Below are 23,800 nucleotides of genomic sequence, written 5' to 3'. Positions count from 1 at the left end.
GATTGTTGGTTGAATTCCTCCACCACCCCCACCTTTTTTTCCCCCTTAGACCCATTCCCTACACTTTTTTAAACTTTATTTATTTATTTATTTATTTGTTTGTTTGTTTGTTTTTGGGCCTCACCTGGTGATGCTCAGGAGTTACTTCTAGCTATGTGCTCAGAAATAGCTCCTGGCTTTGGACAAAATTACTTTGAGGGACAAAGTAATTGTACATGGGTTCTGCTTTATTTTTCTTAATGTTCTTTGGCTGAAAGTTCAAAGTTAAGATATCAGCAATGGTACTACTGAGAATTCTGTTTATGGGTGATTGTCCTTCCACTGTAACTTTACCTTGTCCTCTTTGCATCTTTGTTCTCATAATTAAAAATAAAAAATTAAAAAAAAAAGAAATTGCTCCTGGCTTGGGGGACCATATGGGACATCGGGATATCAGACTCAGTCCATCCTGGGTCAGTCACTTGCAAAGCAAACGCCCTATCACTGAGCCACTGTTCCGGCCCTCCCACCCTTTTTCCTACTCCTTGTGATAAAAGCCTGCCTAGTCATCTTAACAATATGATTGTATATGAGATTGTTTTTCTCTTGTTGCTTCCTAGCTTTGTGTTGAGACTCTTTGGTGCTCCACCCTTTGTTCTTGGGTGTTCATTGTGGGTTTCTGGGGTTTATCCTGTCTGGAGATGATTAAACACTCATCTCATTAGGGTAATTATTTCTCCAAATATTCTGTCTCTTTTCCTTCTGGGACTCCACAACTTATATCTTGGTTTTCTGATGATGTCCCATAAGTACCTTATGCCCTATTAACTCAAATCTTTCCCTTGTAACGCTCTCTGATACCTTTGTCTACTTGATGAAATCTACCTTTGCATCGCTCTAGTGAATATTTGGTTTCATATATGATACTTTTTAAGCTGCAGCATACTGGGCTGAAGGTTCTTTTTTAGGGTTTTCTATACCTTTATTTCTACCTTTAGGTTTGTCTTTTTGAGCAGTGCCAAGCAAGGATCAGACTGAGGGCCTCCCACATGCAAGGCAAGAACTATATCGCTCGAAAATGTCCCCATTACCCGGAGAGATAGCATAGCGGCCTTTGTCTTGCAAGCAGCCCATCCAGAACCAAAGGTGGTTGGTTCGAATCCCGGTGTCCCATATGGTCCCCCGTGCCTGCCAGGAGCTATTTCTGAGCAGACAGCCAGGAGTAATCCCTGAGCACTGCCGGGGGTGGCCCAAAATCAAAAACAAAAACAAAAACAAACAAAAAAAAAGAAAATGTCCCCATTAGGCTTTGAGCATCTTGAAGACATTTAGTAGATCCATCACCAAGTTATTTGAGGGAAATATTTTGTTTATTATTGTTCCTTTGGTCACTTTCCTATTTATTTGTATGATTTATGATTTATTAAGAATGTGGTAGCCCCATGGTATTTGTTTATTTCCTAATAGTCTGGGATCTTGCTGGGCCAAGAGATAATGTTAAGGGCTTCTCAGGTCTGTTCTAAGTTCATGGGAAGTGACTTCCTAGTTATTTATTTATTTTTTGCATATGAAGCTGCTTTAAATGACCTAGTTCTTAGTGTCTAGTTCCAAAAGGGGAAAAAGAGAAAAGTGAAGGGAATGGGGGGATGGAACACCACATTTAATTCTCCTTGTAGTCACTTCAGCTAGGCAGAGAGGGGATTTCAGCAGTTGCTTGTTGGACAACATGAGCACCGTACGTCTTACCTGTAATTCTGCCCTCAGAAGCCCCACTCAACATAATTCCCCACTATTTGGGAAGCAGGATCCTTTTTGCTCACTTAGCTGGATATGGACCAGCTTCCTGGTTCTGTCTGAATGCTGGGGGGCAGGCGGTGGGCAGATGCTAGGCAGAGAGCTGAGAGTGGTCAGATTCAGTCATAATGTATGTCTTTCCCCCTGGGAATTGGAAAACTTCAGCTGGACACCAGAACCTAAAATATTTTGGTCATTCAATTCTTTCTTTGCAGTCATTGTTTCTGTAGGAAACTAATTCTTGTTCTTTCTACTCAGCTCACTTCCAAGAATATTCAGTGGGCATATGTGTGTTTCTCTTCCAACCTGCAGAGGAATGGCTGGGCTATAAGATATCTTCAGGCTTAAAATTTGGAGAAACTTTTCCCAAAGTGGCCATGCTTTGGATTTCCATCAATATTGAGTGACATTCCTATATCTTCATCTACTTGTAAATACTTGCTATTGTCTGTCCTTTTTCTTGCAGCCATTCATTCTAGTTACTGTAAAGTAATATTTCAGATAGCTTAATTCCACTCCCCAGTAGTTTCAATCATGAGGGTTTTTTTTTGTTTTTTGTTTTTTGTTTTTTTTTTACTTTTGGCCACACCCAGTGGTGCTAAGGGGTTTCTCCTAGCCCTGTGCTCAGAAAACACTCCTGGTGGGGCCCGAGCAATGGTGCTGGAGGTAAGGCATCTGCCTTGCAAAGCGCTAGCCTAGGACAGACCGAGGTTCGATCCCCCGGTGTCCCATATGCTCCCCCCAAGCCAGGAGCAATTTCTGAGCACATAGCCAGGAGTAACCCCCTGAGCATCAATGGGTGTGGCCCCAAAACAAAACAAAACTAAAAAAAGAAAGAAAGAAAAGAAATCACTCCTGGCAGGCTCAGAGAATGGGATACTTGGAATTGAACCCCGATCAGCTGCGTGCAAAGCCAGTGCCCTCTCTGCTGTGCTATTGTTTCAGCCCCTCAAGCATCATTTTTACTTTCCTACTGACCATTCCTATGCCTTTTTATGCTAATATCTGCTTAAATCCTCAGTTTTTTTTATTGAGGCATAGTCAAAATATTAGCTTTAGGTTTACAATATAATTTGTTATTTCTATTGCAAACTATAACTGTTATGTTACTTAGTATTCATTTTCAAACAGAGGCCTTTTACTATTGTCCTTTTTATTGTTGGGTCATAGCTGGTGGTACTGCAGAGCCATCTGGTCACTGGAGATTGAACTGGGGGACTTGGACATGCAAGGCCTGTGCTCTCTTAAGTTGCCACTTCTCGGGCCCATATTTTTAGTTTGAAGAATTCCTTTGATATTCTTTACACAAACCCCTTATGACTTGTAATATTTCTCCTGCTGTGTGGGTTCTTTATACTTTGTCTTTTTTTGGGGGTGGCACACCCAGTGACACTTGGGTTACTCCTGGCTATATGCTCAGAAATCACCCCTGGCTTGGGGGACCATATGGGATGCCGGGGATCAAACTACGGTTCGTCCTAGGTTAGCGTGTGCAAGGCCTTATGCCCTGCGCCACTGCTCCGGCCCTATACTTTGTCTTTTTAACTGCTGTTTTCTTCCTTGACTTACCATTGGTTTACAGTTTTATGGAATTTTTGGAGTTTAGCCTAACCTCATCTGTCTGTGTGTAATTGTTGCTGCCATTTAAGACCCAAAGCTAGTACCCCACCAGAAAGTTCTCCCCACTCCTTTCTCCACCTTTGTTCTCCTTTCTTGCTCATAAACACTGATTTTTTTCAATTTTATTTATTTTTCTTTTTTTAATTTATACTTTTTATTTTAAATAATTTATTTAAAGAAAATGTATCACATTGTTGACATAACTGATCATAATACATTTGCTTCAGAATGACAAAAAAACAAAGTTATTAAGAAATAGAAAGAGAACAGAGAATTTAAAAAAATGGAAGGGGCGAGAGTTCATTAATAGTCATATTTGTGAAACTTACTGTCTCTATTTATTTTTATTGAAACATCTTGATTACACAATTGTTCATGATTGAGTCTCAATCTTGCAATGTACACTACCCTTAACCCATGAACATTTTCCACTACCAATGTCCTAGGTTTTCCTGCCACCCTCCATCCTGCCTGCTTCTGGGTCAGGCATTTTGTTCTCCCCAAACTTTCTCTTTCTTCCTTTTTTCCTTTTTCCCCTTTACAAACAATATGGTTTTCACTATTGTTGATGAAGGGATACCATGCATATCACTTTAATCTCCATTCCACACCCAGTTATTGTCTGAGTGATCATTTCCAACTCTCAATGTCATCATGGCCTCTTCTCTGCCCTGACTGCACCGATCCACTATTAGTGGCAAGCTTCCTACCATGAACTGATACTCCTGGCCCTTCTCTCTATTATCTGGGATATTATTACCACATTGACTTTTATTTTTCTTATATCCATAAATAAGTGAGATTATTCTTTGTCTATCCCTCTCCCTCTGACTTATTTCGCTCAGTATAATGCTCTCCATATCCATCCATGTATAAACAAATTTCATGATTTAATCTTTCCTATTTACAGCTGCATAACTATTTAACTATTAACTTTAACTATTAACATTGCATAGTATTTCATTGTATAGATGTACCACAGTTCCTTTAGCCACTCATCTGTTCTCGGGCACTTAAGTTGTTTCCAGATTCTCGCTATTGTAAATAGTGCCACAATGAACATAGGAGTGCAGATGATGTTTTTGTGTTGGTTTGTGTGTGTGTGTGTGTGTGTGTCTGTGTGTGTGTATGTGTGTGTGTTCCTAGGGTATCTCCCTAGGAATGGTATAGTTGGATCATATGGGAACTCAATTTCCAGTTTTTTGAGGAATCTCCATATTGTTTTCCAGAAAGGCTGGACTAGACAGCATTCCCACCAGCAGTGAATAAGAGTTCCTTTCTCCCTGTATCCATATAAGCACTGGTTGTTCTTGTTCTTTGTCTCTACTGTGTGAGATGGTACTTCATTGTTGTTTTGATTTGCATCTCCCTGATGATTAGTGATGTGGAGCTTTTTTTCATATGCCTTTTTGTAGTTCTTCTTTGAGGAAATGTCTGTTTATTCTCTCATTTTTTGGATGGGGTTAGATTTTTTTATTCTTGCTGAGCTCTACCAGTGTCTTTAATATCTTTGATATTAAACCCTTATCAGATGGGTATTGGATATATAGCTTCTCCCATTCTGTGGGTAGTCTTCGTGAGCTAGTCACCATTTTCTTTGAGGTACAGAAGCTTTTCAATTTAATTTTTTGTGTCCCCCCCCCATTAACAATACAGACCAGGCAAAGGGCCTGGTTTGAGGTGTATATGGGGAACATTTACTGTCCCTCCTCTTCTATGCAGTCAGTGTAAAGAACACAGCCTGTGGTAAGCATTGGGAGGCCTTATCTTTTCTTTTTTTTTTTTTTTGATTTATATACATATATAATCCTTCACCAGTGCAACATTTCCATCACCAATATCCCAAGTCTCCTTCCTCCCCACTTAATTTAATGTAGTACATTTGTTTATTTTTGCTTTCACTTTATTGATCAATAGTGTTTCATCCTTTAGTTTTAATGTCGTAGAGTGTTCTGCCTATATTTTCCTCTCATAATCACTTTCTATCTCATAACTTTTCTTGAGTTATGTTGTTTCTTTTTTTTTTTTTTTTTTTTTTTTGGTTTTTGGGCCACACCCGTTTGACGCTCAGGGGTTACTCCTGGCTATGCGCTCAGAAGTCACTCCTGGCTTGGGGGACCATATGGGGCACCGGGGGATCAAACCGCAGTCCGTCCTAGGCTAGCACTGGCAAGGCAGACACCTTACCTTTAGCACCACCGCCCGGCCCCGAGTTATGTTGTTTCTTATTGGTTTTCTTTTTCTTTTTATTTGGTCACATCTGGCAGCACTCAGGGATTATTACTACAGGCTCTGTGGGGGACCCTAGGATGTCAGGATTAATCCAGGTCAGCCAAGGTTAGCAAGGCAAAATGCCCTTAACCACCATTCTATCACTCCGGCATTGTTCGTATGTTTTCATAGGCCATTATTATTCCATTCTTATTCCATGAGCGAAGACACCTAATAATTAATTGTGTGTCACTTTACTCTTTCACTTAGCGTCATTGCTAGATAAGTGCCAAGTTCTGTCCTTGTTGTTCTAATAGACACTCTCCCACCCTGCTTTAATGACAGAACTCTGGTTCATTGAGTTTCTGTGCCCAGTCATCTGCTGAGTCTGTGTTTTGGTTCTTGTGAGTAATACTGTTGTCAACAGGGGTGGAAACAGCCTTTGTGTTAGTATGTCATGTCTGTTGGAGGGATATTATGGGCCTCGTGAAATTGCCTTTATTTAAAAAAAAAAAAACACCCAAAAAAACCTCCACACCATTTTCCACAGTTTTTGCTTTGAATTCCCAGCAGTATGCCAGAATGGCTTTGAGTTTCTTTTATCATATAAGAGTTTTAGAACTTGCTGCAGTATTCTTTGCTTATTTTTCATTGAATCTACATGTATTGCTAATGTTAAGTTTGTCACCTACATTATATTCCGTATAGTTTGAAATGGAAGTCTTGAATACATTATGAAATAATTCTTGTGTATAGTGTTGTATATAGTGATATAGTTTCACTTTTGCACGTGGCCCCCTACACCTTGCTAGGAATGATCTCTGAGCAAGGAATAAGCTCTGATCACTACAGGGTGTGACCCCCAAACAAAACAAAAACTGACAATATAATTAATTTTCTTGAGTGATTTTATAATAAAGAATGTTGACACTTGTTAAAATATTTTTAAAGTACCTCCTGATTGATATTATTTTTATTTTGTTGACATGCTATGTTGCATTAATATGTGTTTGTGGAGTCATCCTACTAGATTGTGGTGCATGATTCTCTTGATGTATTGTTTTAACTGAATTTCCAAGATTTTGGGGGGAAGTTGGGGCCACACCCAGTGGTGCTCAGGGGTTTCTTCTGGCTTTGCACTCAGAAATCGCTCTTGGCAGGAACTGGGGACCTTATGAGATGGCAAGGATTATTATACCTGGGTCCATCCCCGGTCATCTGTGTGCAAGGCAAACATCCTACCACTGTGCTATCACTCCAGCCCCTCCAAGATATTTTTTATTACTTTTTTTATCTATGCTTATTAGAGAAAAAGTATCTGGTTTTCGTATTTATTCCATTTTTCTGGTCACTTTGGATATTATTTTTATAGATTATTATAGATTTTTCTTGTTTATTGATAGAGACTTTGTTTCATTAAACTTCCTTTTATTTTATTTATTATTATTATTATTTTTGGCCACACCTGGCAGCATTCAGAGGTTACTCCTGGCTCTATGCTCAGAAGATATGCCTGGCAGGCTCAGGGGACCATATGGAATGCCAGGATGGAACCTAGGTCAGCTACATGCAAGGCAAACACCCCTGCCCACTGAGCTATTACTCTGGCTCCTAAATTTCCCTTTAATATTATTTTTGTAACATCCCATATGCTTACTTATTTGTTTTTGTTGTTCTATAAGTAATTTTTTATTTTTCTAATTTCTTCATTAATCCAAGAGTTATTCAAAAAGCATGTCATTTATTCATCACTTGTTTGCAGATTTTACTATTTTATTTTATGTTGTTGATTTCTAATATCATAGTATTATGAGTATGAGTAGAAAGAGATGGTCTTACTTCTTCATGTAATTTTTGAGACTTATTTATGTCCCATCAATATGATCTATCTTTGAAAATGATTTATGTGCACTCGAGGAAAACATCATTTCTTTGAGAATAGAAGTTTGTGTGCTTATGTCTATCTCTTCAATTACTTTATTTATTGTCATTATATTATTGTTAGTGTTTATCTGGATGAATTGCCCATTGCTGTTAGTGATGTGTTGAGATTTCTACAATTTTGTGCTGTCAGTGTTTCCTTGTTGTCTGTTCATAATTATTTTGTATATTTGAATGTTCCCATATTTGGTCCATACATATCGAAGACCATATGTCTTTTTCAATTGGGAAATTCTTATTTTTATAATGGTTTCAGTATTATCATTTTATATTTGCAGGGTTATCCTATCTCACAATGAGATGATCCTGCTAGCATTAGCACAAGGTCCCTCCCCTTCTCTCAAGCCTTTCATATTCTTAAGTCTCAGTTCCATTGAGCTTATCCAAGATCTCTGTCCATTGGAGGTGGTTTAATACCTTGCTTTGTCATCATGTCTTCTTGATGGGTTTTGACCCCCTAGATTCATATTTAAGATCCATCTTTGTCTCTTATTTTCTTTTTAGCTGAACATTTATTTATCAGCTAGCAGAATGTCTTGTTCCAGCCTTCCAGTCTGACTTTATATTTGTCTTTAAGTCTGATGTGAAAGTCTTGTATATATTGTATAGACAGATCCTGCCTTTTTTTTTTATAATCCACAGTTCCTCAGTATTTTGATTGGTGAGTTCAGACCATTCACATCTAAGGTGATTCTTTATAGGCGATTCTTACTGCCCACTTTATTTCTTGTTTTCTGATATTGTTTTTATAATTAGTTGTTTTTTTCCCATTGGTTTCTGTTCATGTGGATAATTTCCCTGGAGAGTTTATTTCTTCTTTTCTGTCCTGCCCCCAGATTCTTATTTTGAGGTTACCATGGAGATTATATTATACTTTTACATCAAGAGCGGTGCTGGTAATGGCTCCTCATCATTGGACTATACCCTTCTTTGTCTTTATAACCTTTCTATATTTTTATTGTATCATATCACTGCTGTGCTGTCCTTATTTGGGCTACTGTTTTACTAGTTTGTCCTGTGTTCAACATATTTTTTACTTTTGGTCTCTCCTGTTCATGGTAAGAGCTCCTTTTAGGATTTCTTATAGAGCAGGTCTGGCAGTGGTGAGCTTTTGTTTATCTGAAAAGCCTTTGTTTCTTCATCATGTTTACATGGTAATTTTTTCAGAAAAAGCATCCTTAACTCACATTTTTGCCTTTTACTAGAGTGAATATGACATTCTAGTCTCTTCTAGCCTTTGGAGTTTCTGCTTAGAAATCTGATGATGATGATGATGATGATGATGATGATGATGTGTGTGTGTGTGTGTTTTTCATAACCTTTTTCTTACCATTAATTTTCAATAACATTATACTGATGTTTCTTGGTGGTAGGTCATGTTAGATAAAACTTTTGGAGTGTTATATTTTTTATATCCTGCATAGTTATTTTGACAAAAATAGAAAATATTATACAAATTTTTATGTCATCATTTTGCAAGGATTCTGCTAGTCTCTACCATATTAGTTCTAGAATATATCCTGCTGTAGTGAGCACTTATGCTTTCCTGCTAGAGTTTGAAAAAAAGAGTTTATTGTTATTTTTATTTTAGGAGGGCACTCTTGGTGGTGTTCAGGACTTACTCCTGGCTCTATGCTCGGTTGTCAGTCCTAGAAGTGCCCAGGGCACTATATGTTCTGTGGGGGACCGAACCAGAATCATTAGCATTTAAGACTTAATCTCCGTATATCTAAGGCCCCCAACATTTATAATTTTGATAATGTCCAACTTATTTTTTCTCTTTTCCTGTTACATGTGATTAATCATTATCTAACCCATACTCAGATTGTTCTCTGTTTTATTTGAACAGTTTTATCTCTTGTATTGAAGTGATTCATTTTGAGTCTGTTTTTAGCATAATTTGAAGCGGAAGTACAAGTTAAGTTTTGTCTGTCAGTGTTCCAAGTACCATTTGTTAAAATGAATAATCTACCCCCCAGTGAATTCTCTTGACAGCCTGTTGCCACTCAATTATCTGCAGATGTATGGGTCCAAGGTTTAATATTTTGTTGAACTATTTGATAGTCTTATGTCAGTACCATGTAATCTTGATTGATTTAGAGTTGAAGGAAGTTTTGAAATTTGGATGTATGAGTCCTCCTGTCTTTTCTTGGTTTAAAGATTGTATCATTTGCAGTTCCTTTAGAATTTTCACATCAGTTTGTCAACTTCTGAATAAAAAGCCATATAGAGATATTGATAGGGATTCCCCTGAATCTGTACAAATTTGTGGAATATGTTTTTGATCTATGAACACAGTATATTTTCCATTTATTTATGCCCTCTTGAATTCTTTCACCAATGTTGGTTGTTTACAAAACTCAGGTATTTTACTTCCTTGGTTAAATATTTTCACACTTAAATATTTGTTTGGATAATGTTATACATTATTTTTTTCTTAAATTCATTTTTTACTGTTATCATCTGTGAAATTGATTTTTTTTAATTAATATACTTATTTAAGCACTATGATTATGTTTGTAGTTGGGTTTCAGTCATAATAAAGGATACCCCCCTTCACCATTGCAACCTTCCCACTGCCAATGCCCCCCATCTCCCTTCTCCCCCACCCCCTTCTATGGAATTATCTTATATATCAATTTTAAATTCTGAAGCTTCAGTCTTAATGATTTGTAATTAATACCTTGACATATTGTTTAGTTTTTGTGGCCACTCCTGGTGGTGCTCTGGGCTTACTCCTGGATCTGCACTCAAGAATCACTCCTAGTGGAGGTCAGAGGACCCTTTGGGGTATCAAGGATCAAACCAGGATGGGCTGCCTGCAAGCTCTCTGAAGTGCAGAATCATTGGACCGTGAGCAATGAATGGAAGCCTGCTGAGGTCAGATTCTCTCTTCCAGGGATGTGAAGGAGATGAAAGACCAGCAGCCAGTGGCTGACACCAGAAATTATTTTCTGTCCTACAAAATGTAAATTCAGTATTATTTTTATTGTCAGGCTGGTAAAACGACCCTTCCCCCAAATATACACAGCCTTGGCAACTAAAGTTCACATGTTAAAGGCTCTTAGACGGCCAGAAACTGTGGGAGTCTTTAGTTTGTCAGAAGCCAAGCAGGCAAAACTCTGACAGTTTAAGCCTTTTTTTTTAAATAGAGAAGACTGGGGCCTTATGACAAACTCCGAGGCCGGGAGAGGGAGAAAGTGGGAGAGAAAGTTGGGTTTGGGACCTGAGTAAGATCAGATTGAGAGCCAGGTAAAAGAAATAGGTAAACAATGTACAGGATAAACAGTCTAAAAGATACAACCAAATTAGGAAATTAGGAAATTAGGGAGAAAAGCTGTAGCCAGGAATAGAAAGGATTCCATCATATTGCTGCTCTAACTGCCTCTTCAAACTGCCTCTGACTCTCCATCCTGAATCTCACTGGGGTAAAGGGTATTTATAGCCCCAACTAGCCAATGATAGTTGAATAAGGTCTTTCTTAAGAGGTGGACCCTTTTATAGCTGTTGCTGGACTGCTGTTGGGGTAATACAGTAATGTAAGGCAAGACTGGACCATCATTAAAATCTAGCTCTTGGGTGTATTGGCACTTCTGAAGCCTGAGAACAAGTGTGTGTGGACACCCATTGGTTCATTCATTTGCTACACTGACCAGGCAACCGTGTGGCCAAACACTGAGCCAGATGCATCTAGAGATGGGTGTACCAGAGAGGCCTGTCCTCTGGGCCGTGCTCCCTTTAGGAGGAAGGATGAGCTCCAGACTCAAGTTTTCTCTCACTTTTGTCTCTCTTTTAGGAACATTGGAACATTAAAAACTACAGTAATTAGGTACTCGTTTGGTTGTTTTGTTTTGGTGCCACACCCTGCAATGCTCAGGACTTACTCCTGGCTCTGCATGCAGTGATCACTCCCGGCAGTGCTAGGGGGACTATATAGGATGCCAGGGGTCAAACTCACAAGGCCAGCACCCTCCCTGCTGTGCCATCGATCTACAATTTGGTGGTGGTTTTAAGACGTGTTTGGAATCGGCTCTATGGTCTTCAGCTGGTTTTACACCTACTCATTGATTTCTGGATGTGTTTAGTTCGCTTTGAAATGACATAAATTCTACTTACAGGTCTGTGACCACCGACTGTTCACAGTTAGTTAATCTAAAAACAAATAATTAAATTTTCTGTAAATATACATCATTTCCATCATTCACCATAAGAATTTTGCTAAGCTGACATCTATTTTCTCCAGTCATTATACATGAAAGCTTGCAGATTTGGTCTCACAAAAAAATGCTGCCTTTTGATTCCATATTTATCTGTTTTTAATCTCTTTGATGCCATGTTGCTCTGCAAAGAAAATATTGTTGTTTTCCCACTTAGACTGACCAGGCACCTTTTAGGGTTTGCATTTACAGAATTGGGTGTCAGCCATACTCCAAGGGATCATCGAATCTCAGATTTGTCTCAGATTGGATTATTAGACCGCATTTATTTATTTATTTATTTGTTTGTTTGTTTGTTTGGGCCATACCAGTGATGCTCAGGGTCCTCTTAGCTCTGTGATCAGAAGTCGCTCCTGACAGGCTCAGGAGACCATATGGGATGCCAGTAATTGAACCTGGATCCTTCCCAAATTGGCCATATGCAAGGCAAATGCCCTACTGCAATGCTATCGCTCTGGCCTGGTGTTGCCCAACCCCCATTCTTCCTGTGTAACCTTACTTACAAGAAAGACCTGCCCATTTCTGGGGAGGTCTTTGAGGGGTTACAAAAGGTTTGGCCAGAAGGGATTGAAGGGGAAATTTGGAGGAGGAGTTTGAAGAGAGATTGAGCAAGGAAGATAGATGGATAGGAGATGGCTGCGGGACAAGGTACTATGCAGGGCTGAAGAGGGGTCCAGTGTAAATGGTTATGATAGGCCACACATGTTGACCAGGGCCTGAATAAAGATGATATCTCCAGAAGCCTGACTGCCTGTGAGTTTTATACCTGATACTATCCTGTACTTGCGGACTTGCCAGTTGGAGGGGGTTGCAGACACACGTGGTCCTGGGCTGGAGGAGAAAGGCCTCCATCACCATCCACCACCATCCAAGTCCATCCAAAGGGATTCAATGCAACAGCCTGGATGTATCTATTTCTGAGCCCATGTCTTTATGATTTCTTTTCACCCAGCTTGAGTCCCTGTTAATAGCTTCTGTCATGGTTTATGCCAGTTTAAGAGGACAGTGGGTATGGGGCCAAGCATTTACCCTGCGCCCTGTTTCCAGGCATAGGAGGGAGGGAACATTTGACATTCAACTTACAGAAGAGTCATGAGTGACCGACCACCTTGACAACTGTTAACAAACAATCCCATGCTGGAGAAGGAATGCCACCATCCCATGGACATGGCCTGAGGGATGGCCTGGACCTGGTGTGTTTGTTGGAGCAAATGTTGAGTTCTTGGTCCACCAGCTTCCCCTGGCCCTGCATTATGTTGCTATAATGTGGATTCTTGTTTGGTTTCAGGGAGTCAATGATGATCTCCACAAAGGTGATGGATGTCAAACTTCGGGAGACCGCAGAGGGCCTTGGAGAGGACAGCACAGGTAAGAGTCCTGTACTCTTGTCATGGCGGTGCTGACAGAGCAGCCACTCTCAATGAGGACATTGAGGGTTTAGGGTAGTATGAATCCCTCAGCCCCTCCAGACAGGAGAGCTCAGTGGCGACTCAAGTCTTCTCCTACTCTGAGCCAGAACTGGGGGGTATGAAAGTCATACATTCTCCTCCTAAAAGATGTTTTCAATTGAATCACCATAAGGTATACTTACAAAGTTGTTCCTGATTGAATATCAGTCATAGTGTCCAACATCCATCCCTCACCAGTGCCCATTCTCCCCAACAGTGTCCTTAGTTTTCCTACCCCCCAGATGCCTCATTACACTTTCTTCTTCTCCTCCTCCTCCACTTCCTTTTCCTCCTTTTTTTCTTCTTTCCTCCTTTTCTTCTTCCTCTTCCTCCTCCTCTTCTTCCTCTTCCTCCTTCTCCTCTTCTTCCTCTTCCTCTTCCTCCTTCTCCTCTTCTTGTTACCAGCCATGTTCAGGGATTAGTCATGGCTCTGCACCCAGAAATTACTCCTGGTAGGTTCAGGTGATCATAGATATGCCAGGGATCGAACCTTGGTTAGCCACATGCAAGGCAAATGCCTTACCCTCTGTGCTATTGCTCTGTCCTCTTATTTTTTCTCTATCTCTTTCTCTCTCTTCTCCTTTTCTTTCACTCTGGCTTGCAATATTGTTACAGAGGGGTACTATTCCTATCATTTTCCTTCCTTTTAGTACCCAGTTCATGTCCACAGTTTCAACAATCACTGCCATGGAAGCTCCTTCTTGGCCCTAACTGCCCTCCCCCTGGCACACCCAGCTTTTTATATCATTCTTAAAGGTGAAGATATTCCCATGTTTGGCTGATTTGAAAGCAAAGGAAAAGGAACTTGGTGACATCCTTCATTGTCCAGGAGCATCCAGATGATGTTAGTGAGAGGGAGGATGGTCAGAGCTTAGAATGGCCAGACCAATAGGTAATTAATAGTATTGGAAAAGGGACCTTTTCAGCCCTTCTATCCTTTTTCACACATATTCATGAATAATCATATCATAACACATTCTAAGAATTACACAATTGTTTGGTTAGTCTATCATCATCAATATATTGTGGATAGATGATAGAGACAGAATAGATGCAGGAGTAGGAAAGAGGCTGCTTTGCTTAGAAGCCATGTGAGATATGTATATGGTGATTAGGGCTTAAATAAAGCTTAATGTCTCCTGAAATCTGACTGCTGTGGATAATTTCCTCACCGTTATCCTGAACCCTCAGACCTGCTTGCCTAAAGGGGCATCAGGTGCCAGGCAGGCCAAGAAAGGCTCCCCCCATCCATTCTATGCACCACCAAGGACTCTATAATTAATATTAAATACAACAACTGGTGCTCGACATTGATTTGAACTCTGGACCCTAGAAGACTCAATGATAGTGAGATTCCTGTTCTTGTGGTTAATTTTGGCTCTATTCAGCTGGAGTGGGTCCAAAAGATGGGACCACATAGCGCCTGATCAAAAAATGGCGGAGATACTATCTGGCAACAGAGCAGGCAGTTTTGAAAAGGGGTTTGCTGAACACTTGATGCAGCTCCCCAAAGGCCCAGGTACCCAACTTTTCTTCTATGAAAAGTGCTTTTTTCAAGGACCACGGCCTCTCAATTGTCAGAGACTTTTAGAGGCCACTTGGAAAAAGACCAGAAAGAAAAGGCTTTATTGATAGCGGACTGACCTCTGGATGATAACCTTCCGCCATGACATGGATTCTGGCTTTGGAAATTTCAGGTTAAGACCATCATACTTTAAACTCCCAGATGCGCAGCCACTGTGGTAGAGCTATGCTTCCAAACACCCGAGCTGCCCAGAGGGGCGAAGAGGTGGCAGAGGTTGTGGCAGCAGCAGCAGCAACCAACTACTTTCTCAGCAAGATGCACCAGAAAGTTCTCTCCCTTCGGACAGGCAAACAGGATGTGCTGGGGGGGGGGGTAATGTCTGTGAGGGAGGTGTGTGGCTGTGAAGCCAACTCTAGCAAACCCAGACTGCCTGCAGGGCCCAGGGTTCCAAGGAGCTAAAGCCACCTGTAAAACCCATGCGACCTGGGGAGAAGCTCACAGCTTACTTGCCTCTGGACTATCTGGTGATGGTGATGGTGATGGTGAAAATAGAAGAAAATAAGAGAAAGAAGCCAGCAAAGCCCAACAGAAGCTGATTTTTGAAACTTCCTACATTTGACTAGTTAAGGTTATCTCTTAATCCTTTAGTTGCATCATTGTCTTGCTGGTTTTAAATGTGGTTTATAGTTTTCCACAATTAGTATTTCCAATTGCATAATATTTGACTGTGTATCTTAATGTAGTAGCTTGTTTTCAAACTGTATTTTCTGTATAAATGTTCTTGTAATTTTGTTTAGGGAAGTTTAAAATTTAAAAGTTTAGAATTTAAAATTTAGGGAAATTTTGTTTAGGGAAGTTTATAAAAGTGCTTGGTTAAGTAGCATTAAGAATTTTAAACTGGGGCCGGGTAGGTGGCGCTGGAGCTAAGGTGTCTGCCTTGCAAGCGCTAGCCAAGGAAGGACCGCGGTTCGATCCCCGGCGTCCCATATGGTCCCCCCAAGCCAGGGGCGATTTCTGAGCACATAGCCAGGAGTAACCCCTGAGCGTCAAACGGGTGTGGCCCAAAAAAAAAAAAGAATTTTAAACTACCAGTGTATTTTGCAGAAAAGTTCTGTTTGTGGAAAAGGCTGATTATTTTAATTTTACACTTTGGACTTTATGCTTTGGGAGAATATTAGGGTTCCTGCCTTTGGCCTAAGGTGGATGTCAGGAAACCAAGGCTAACCTTTCTTTTGTTTTCTAACCAAGGAAGGGGGAAATGTTACCCTTCTTCCCAACTGCCTTGGTATCTCACCTGAAGAGGGAGATCCTCCCATAGCTGGGAGGCATTTGGTTGGTAATTTAAGGGGTTGCCTCAGGGGTGAGAGAGATTCAGTGACAAGAGAGAGATTCAGCAAGACAGAGCTTGAGAAGAAAGATGCAGGAGGGAAAGAGATCAGAGACAGGATGAATGCAGAGGCTGATTAACTTAGAAGCCACACATGGTGGCTAGGGCCTTGTAATAAAACCTGTCTCCTAAAACTTTATGACTGCTGTGGATATTTTCCTCACTGTCATCCTGATACCTACAGACCCACTGGCTGAAAAGGGGTACAGGTGCCTGGCCTGGCCAAGAAAGACCTCACCATCTATCCACCATAATCCACCTCCATCAGGACTTTTATTAATTTAATTAATACTGCTTTAATTAATATTGCTATTTATGTGTTTATTGAGTTATAAAGTTTATATCAGAGAATCAAACATTAAGCTGATGACTAAGCAATCACAATCCTACATAGTTAACTGTGATATGAAATCTTATATTTAAGAACAGTCAATAGCAACTTTATTCATAATTGCCAAAATGGTTAAAAATGAGATGTCCTTCAGCTGGTCAGTCATTCCATTCAGTTTCATTCAAATGATGGAATAATTGGTAGCCATCAATAAAAAGGAATAAGTGACTGACATAACTACCCAGATGAGTAGTTAAGGCAGGAAGGCACCATGGAAAGGACAAGACACTGCATCTAAGAGTTCCTCTTGTGATGTTCTGGGAGAATGATGCTAGAGGAGCAGAGATGGCAGGCTGGAAGGCCGAAAGAGGAAGGATCAGCTTCACTAGGGCAGTATCAGGAGATGGTATAATTTTGTGGCTCCAAAGCTGGATATACTCCCAAAAGAATACATTTTATGTACGTAATTTTTAAAACTGACCAAAACTTTAATTCATCTCCCAACAGCTCCAACTACCAGTTAGGGTCGCCTCTCACAAGTGAATAACCCTGCCCAAGGTCATGAACCAGATTATATAGGGAGGGTATATAGGGATAGAATCTTTTAAATTATTGGTTATTGTCTAGGGTACCTTCTTACTGCTCCCTGTGTCCTTCCCTGATAGTGTAGCTGGTATGGTCAGGTAGCTTGGGATGGTGTAAATGGGAAAAGACTTGAGAAAGCCTAATGTACGGTCCTTGTAAAATGGTGTCCTGCTTTGTTCTGAACCTAAGAGAAGTTTAACATGTGACCTTTACAAAATGGCATCCTTCCTTGTTCAGAACCCAGGACCCTACATTTCCTCCTCTTCTTATGGACCTGAGTCAAGTCTTTGACTCTCCTTAAGGTTCTTCATCCTTGTTCCCTACTTATAGACACATACTTGGACCTTAGCACAAGCATCTTAACTGCACCGGTGTATGCCTGAATAAAGTGGCTGAGGAAATTAATTAAAAAAGGACCTACTGGGTCTGGAGAGTTAGCACAGTGGCGTTTGCCTTGCAAGCAGCCGCTCCAGGACCAAAGGTGGTTGGTTTGAATCCCGGTGTCCCATATGGTTCCCCCGTGCCTGCCAGGAGCTATTTCTGAGCAGACAGCCAGGAGTAACCCCTGAGCACCGCCGGGTGTGGCCCAAAAACCAAAAAAAAAAAAAAAAAAAGGACCTACTAAGAAAATTACTAAAACAAACAAAACCAGAACAATGGCCCAGCTAGGGGGGTTATCAGGGAGGTTTTCTGGGGGTGATTGAGTGAACCACCATTTATACCAGGAAACAGATCTTTCTGTTGCCCTTCCTGTTCCTGCAACCAGCCTTTACCTGCTGCAGTGTCTCACAGATGACCCCTGACTTATTAGCATAGAAACAACATTGCACCCCAGAGCCATACACAACCCTCCTTCCTTCATGAAGAGTAGGTCTAGTCTCCACTTGTTCTGGAGAGCAACTTCAGCTAGGGAGGCAACTTGTTCTTTTAACATCCCTATAGAAAAATGGTAACATCTCGGATCAGCACCCACTTGTTTTGGAAGAGTTGTTTAAGTTGCATGTCTCCCTTGACAAGGGAGGCCACTCCCACACCAGTGGAGCCAATAATACCAGCTGCTACAAGAGCTGAAATAAGAAGGGGAATGACCCTCTCCTGGTGGGGATGATAACTCTGTTCAAACTTATTCCCACCCACCTTCTCCTACCAGGTATGACACCTGAAATAGAATGACGATGATGCAAAACTCATCTGGATTTTCAAAAGTAGTGGAAAATACACAGGGAGTCATCCCTTGGTACATGAAAGCCATGCCCCATTTGATCCCTGATGGAGATTACTTCCCTGTGCAGCTATATTGGCCTATGGTTTCATTGCAATAGTCTAGATAAGGGGAGGGGACCCTGCTGGCCCCTTCAGGGGTGGGCAAGAGGCACTTGCCCATGCCTTGTATTCCCTTCAGAGTGATCCTCCCCTCAGTCTAGGAGCAGCCAGAATCTATTGTCTGTGACACTACCCCAATTACTCCCAATCCCATGAAACATGGGGGTCTAGGGTCCAAGCACAACCAGCAATCTTTGGCCAGCCCTGCTGGGTGACATTGAGAAACAGTAGGATTTGCTTCTATAGTCTATGGTCTACAGTAGGTTGCTTCTATGGTTCTGAGTGTCTCTTCCTCTTCACTTATTGGGCCAGGAAGAATTACAGGGTTGTGGGGCTTACTGGCACCTTATAGGCAGTGTTGAGCTGCTGGCTCCCTCCTCCTTATTTGCCTTAACTGATGCTTCCCTACTAATAAGTTTGTCTGGGCACATTCCCTTAAGGGCCCTACTGATATTTGAGCCAGACAGCTCTGGTTAACAGCACTTCCAAAACTGCCTGAAACCTCCAGCCTTAGCCTCAGGGTCTGTCTCCCTCTGTGCTGCTAAGTGGCTTCCCTGATACATTCGTATACCCTACAGAAAAAGTCCCTCTCACCCACATTTTGGTGACTCCATTCTGGACCAGCATAAAATGAGAATGCTCTCAGGGCTACTTCCCTATCCCAGGATCCAAACCCATGGGTTGATATCTACATTTTTTAACACTTACACCTCAGTGGTGGGAGGTCTTGTGGAACATAATCAGAAACCTCAAACAAATCACGTAAGTCAAAGTTTATGAGAGGAATCTCCGGTGTGACAGCTTGACCCACAACCCTCCCATCTACAGTTTGTGTAAGAGTGTGTTCATTTTTGCTGGTCGTCCTACAGTCACTGCACAGTCACAGCCACAGTCAAAAGAAGCACCAGGACTATCTGCATTCTGTCCTGGTCCTGGGAGCAGAGTCAGCTGGATCTTCAGGGTTTCCTTCTTATTCAAACTGTGACTTTCCACCATGAAGGGAAAGGAGGTTCCTGTTTCTTCAATACTGCAATTTAAACTGCTGTTGGGTTGGATAGAACAACATAGGACCCTAAAATCCAATTGCTTTTGCTTCATGGGTCAGAAGAGATGAAGAGATGCCTCCCCTACCTGTTGCTAATTCTTTTCCCCTTAACATTACCATAATTTTTGTCCTTCTTTCCTTATACCACCCATCCTCTTTAAATGTTAGTGTCTGGTTAATTCTTTCTACTTGTCTCAACCTCTAGTGTAGATAGGCATAATGTAATTTCCAATTGATGTCAATGGTCTTAGCTAGTTGAGTTCCCATGGCCCTTTTCTTGCCCTTATTCCTTGGCAGCTTTCCGGCTGACCTTCCTTTTCCATATATTTCTTAGAGATTTCACCACCTTAGAAGTCATTAAAAGGGAGTGTGGCTGAAGGTCCATCTTCTGTAGCTTCTTCAGGCTGGCAAAGTACTGTAGACCCTACCTATAAGAAGGGATGAAATATCATGGTACCTTAGCTTTTAATGAGGTAATTAACTAGTTCAGTTCTGAAGTTTCAACACCTGAAAAAGATCAGATCAGTTAGACAAGGGAATATTATTTAAACCAATCCAGGGGTCCTCAAACTTTTTAAACAGGGGGCCAGTTTACTGTCCCTCAGACCATTGGAGGGTCTGACTATAGTAAAAACAAAACTTATGAATGAATTCTTATGCACACTGCATATATCTTATTTTGCAATGAAGAAACAAAACAGATACAAATACAATATGTGGCCCGCAGGCCATAGTTTGAGGACCACTGGATCAGGCCCTGGAGCAGTGAATGGTCTTTTCTATCCTTGGGAGGACAGAGCTCCCTCTGGAATGATAACACAGAAGTAAAAACAACAGAAACCAAAGTATCTTAGCATTATTCCTGCTCCCTGAGCATTTAGGCATCCGTGTGAGGTTAGTTTTCCTCAAAATATGCTCTTTAGTGTTACAGGTGTTGTCTGGAGAGGAGATGAAGGATTCCCAGTAGTTTCAGTAACAGCAATTAAAACACAGTTCTGAGTTACTTCTACTGTAAGTTCTCCCTGATAAAGTTTTAGCCAGACTAGTGATAGTATGCACATCCTCTAGTTACTTATGACCAGTCTGTTACAACCATTAAGTACACTTTCATATAGGTTACCCAAGAGGAGTGGGCTTTAAGTTAAGCCCACTAGAATGCTTTCAATTCAATCGACTACAAAAACATAGATTTTTCTCTTCACCTTCACATTGAAGCTTGCCAGGTGGCTAAATAAACTTGGCTTGTTCCTTTGCATAAACCCAGTAAGACTGGAGAAATCTCCCTCTGGTTTATCCCATTATTCACAGAGAATTTCTGGGGATTGACTGATCAAGAACATAGAAGACTATTTACCAATAAAGGCATTAATACTTATCTGTCATGTCAGGATTCCCAAGAGTTAGTCAGGTCAACATGAGGATGGCCTTAGGTGTCTTACGTTCTGTAGGAGTGTCCTAGAGGGAGTCTGTTCCACCCCCTCTTCAGGGTTGAAAGAGATTCCGATCTCCAAGACTTTTCTCAATGCTGAGAACAGGACCCAGGATGTGGGCCAGATGGCACATATCTAGACATTCCTAGATTATCTCCCATTTCGCTAGGTCAATCTGACTCCCTGAGGTCAGCAGAATAGGACCTGCTTGCACTTAACCTTAACCTCTTTCAATTCTGTTCCCAATAAATAGAACTCTGGGGTCCCTAACTGACTTTTAAGATTTCTTGTCTGCATGAGGAATAATCCCCACTAGAGAGAGGAAAACTTCCTGTTTGTATTTATGCAAATCAACACAATGCCATGAAGCATGAAAAATACTGAAGGTGCTAAGAAGAGAGAAAAAGTAATTTTTCTCAATTTATAGAACACAGAGCAACCATTATGCATATAATTTTAAATCTCATTTGGAAAACCTTGATTTCCTATCATTTCTTTGGAGGGGAGGGTCACACCTGGCGCCACTCAGGGTTACTTGCTGCAGACGCCAGCGCCTCTAAGCAGGTTCTTCGTGGAGTTCAGGAAACCTTCACGGGGAGAGAGTGGGAACAGGAAATGGCGGAAAGACAGAACAATATTGTAGAAATGAATTACCACACACAATGAATGGGGACTTGCGTCTAGAAAGACGAAGACAAATTTATTTTTTGAGCTGGGTAACTTTTAAGGGGTAAGCTCTGGAATGTGGGGTGTAATTTTGGAGATCAAAGAAAGTGGAAGATGGTCAGGGAAACAGAATGAAAGGCCATGACTAAAATCTGCATATTAAAGAACCGATACTGAAGGTGAAAAGAAGTTTCTGTTGTAGGTTAGCTTTGTTTTGGGTAAGCAGGAGAAACCAGATAATTTTCAGGGAAGTGGGAAGAGAGAGAAATGTTTTAGAGTTTTGGGGGAAACTGAAAATTGCTTTACTCATGAGCTGAGTTTTGGGAAAAAACATGATCTTGGCGCCAAGGTAGCAGAGATCACAGAGAACTGGTCAGTGGGAGACTTTTGGTGGGATTTGATACTGTGCTTCTTTGTTAGAAAGAAATATTGAGTCCTGATTTCTAATAATGGTCAAAAGTAAAGAGAGAGATAGTTACAGCCACGTTTAGAATTATAGCCAAGGGGCCGGGTAGGTGGCGCTGGAGGTAAGGTGTCTGCCTTGCAAGCGCTAGCCAAGGAAGGACCGCGGTTCGATCCCCCGGCGTCCCATATGGTCCCCCCAAGCCAGGGGCGATTTCTGAGCACATAGCCAGGAGTAACCCCTGAGCATCAAACGGGTGTGGCCCAAAAACCAAAAAAAAAAAAAAAAAAGAATTATAGCCAAACAATCCACGCGAAGGGTCAACTGATTTGACTGCTCTAAGCGGGCCTTTTTGGCAAATAATTCTTTTTCAGGAGTGCAACACTTCTGATCCTGAGTGGGGTGTAACAGTTACTCCTGGCTCTGTGCTCAGAAATCACTCCTGGCAAGCACAGGGGACCATATGGGATGCCAAGATTCAAACTACCATTCTACCTGAATTGGTTGCATACAAGGCAAATGCCCCACCACTGTGCTATTGCTCCAGCCCCGATTTCCTATCATTTCTAAAGGACCATTTTTGTAAGTGCACTATATCATGAGTCTAGAATAAAAACACTCCTTTTTCTAACCTTCTATTCTCTCTTCATCCTCTGATGAGTAGTCTTGCTGCTCTGCCTGCCATAGGCAACCATGTGCACCTAACTCAGAGTGCTGGAGAGGGCCATTGTTGGCTTGGTACTCCAGTCTCTTCCCATGGCACACTAGCTTCCCAAGTTTATCGACCTAGAACCCAGCATTAAGTCTCTACGAGGGAAACTTGAAACTGCCTTCTGCCAATTTGGAACCAAATTGCTAAACATTCTTATACCTAGCAGGACCAAATATCCTTTATGATACTTATTAAAGACCTTTAAGCCAGGTCTATTGATTTCCCTTCTTTTAGATAGTCACAATCTAATACCAGTGAGATTTTCACAGGTAAAGTTGTCTTAAGCACAGCATTAAGATTGATGTGATAAAATTGACATGGACTTGAATTACCTTAACAATATCATAAACTCATAAAATTAACAATATTGTCTTAATTTGTCACAATAATTTGCAATATTTTCCTCCCAATTCTTCATTCTTAGTGTAAAATGACACCTAGCCATTAACAAAAACAAAGAAGTTCTCCCATTTTCCTCCCTCTGCCAAATCCCTCCTTTGATATGTAAAAGGCCCACCCGCCCTACCCCTCCCTGGTGGAACTTGTTTTGGGGTTGCAGACAATAAGTTCTCTAGAGGGATGGGGCTAGGAAAGTTTCCCTGTTCAGATAACAAATTCCAATCTTAATCACTGATAGAGATCAATTAACAATTTTCAAAATCACATACTCTATCTTGCTAGGATTGGGTTTTAAAATGGCCACTTCTATTTTCTTTCCTCCAGCCAATTTTCACCATTTGGAAGTGGCCAAGCCAGCACCTGGCACTGAGCTCCTGAGAACTGCCTTCCATGAATTCCTGATTTCACCTCTTCCTCTATATATACACATGCAGTTTCTGGGGAGCTATACTGCATTCGATTTCTCTCCCTTGCTCCCCCAAGAGCTCCATTCCCTTAGGCTTTCACCTACCTCGAGGAGGTCTTGGTGTATATTCATGGGACCCAGGCAGCTTTGTTGGTGACTGAATCACTGTCATTTGATCCCAGACGAGCCCCCAAATGTTAGAGTCTGGAGTCAAAAGAAAAGACCACACAACTGGAGTAAAGCTGAACAAAACTTTAATCCGTCTACCAACAGCTCCAACTGACAAGTCAGGGTTGTCTCTCACAAGAGATGAACCTATGTACATAATTTTAAAAATTATGAATCAGATTTTAAAAAATAAATAAAAATTTTAGAAAT

At 41.1% G+C, this 23,800-nt stretch overlaps 1 protein-coding gene and 1 non-coding gene across 2 annotated transcripts in view; one reads left to right on the top strand and one right to left on the bottom strand.

The window, feature by feature from the left end:
* Positions 1–23,800, top strand: part of CRACDL (CRACD like) — an 82,215-nt gene that overhangs the window by 35,546 nt on the left and 22,869 nt on the right. The window contains exon 2 of the mRNA XM_049784559.1: positions 13,051–13,130. Within this exon, the coding sequence (XP_049640516.1) occupies positions 13,058–13,130 (73 nt within the window). The 5' untranslated portion in view covers positions 13,051–13,057. The remainder of the gene's footprint in view (positions 1–13,050; positions 13,131–23,800) is intronic.
* LOC126024846 (small nucleolar RNA SNORA51) lies at positions 5,022–5,156 on the bottom strand. The gene has a single exon (XR_007500944.1). It is a non-coding gene; the product is annotated as a small nucleolar RNA SNORA51 (small nucleolar RNA).

Source organism: Suncus etruscus, chromosome 12 (genome assembly GCF_024139225.1).
Source record: "Suncus etruscus isolate mSunEtr1 chromosome 12, mSunEtr1.pri.cur, whole genome shotgun sequence".
Taxonomy (NCBI): Eukaryota; Metazoa; Chordata; class Mammalia; order Eulipotyphla; family Soricidae; genus Suncus; species Suncus etruscus.
This window is presented reverse-complemented; position numbering and strand designations above follow the sequence as displayed.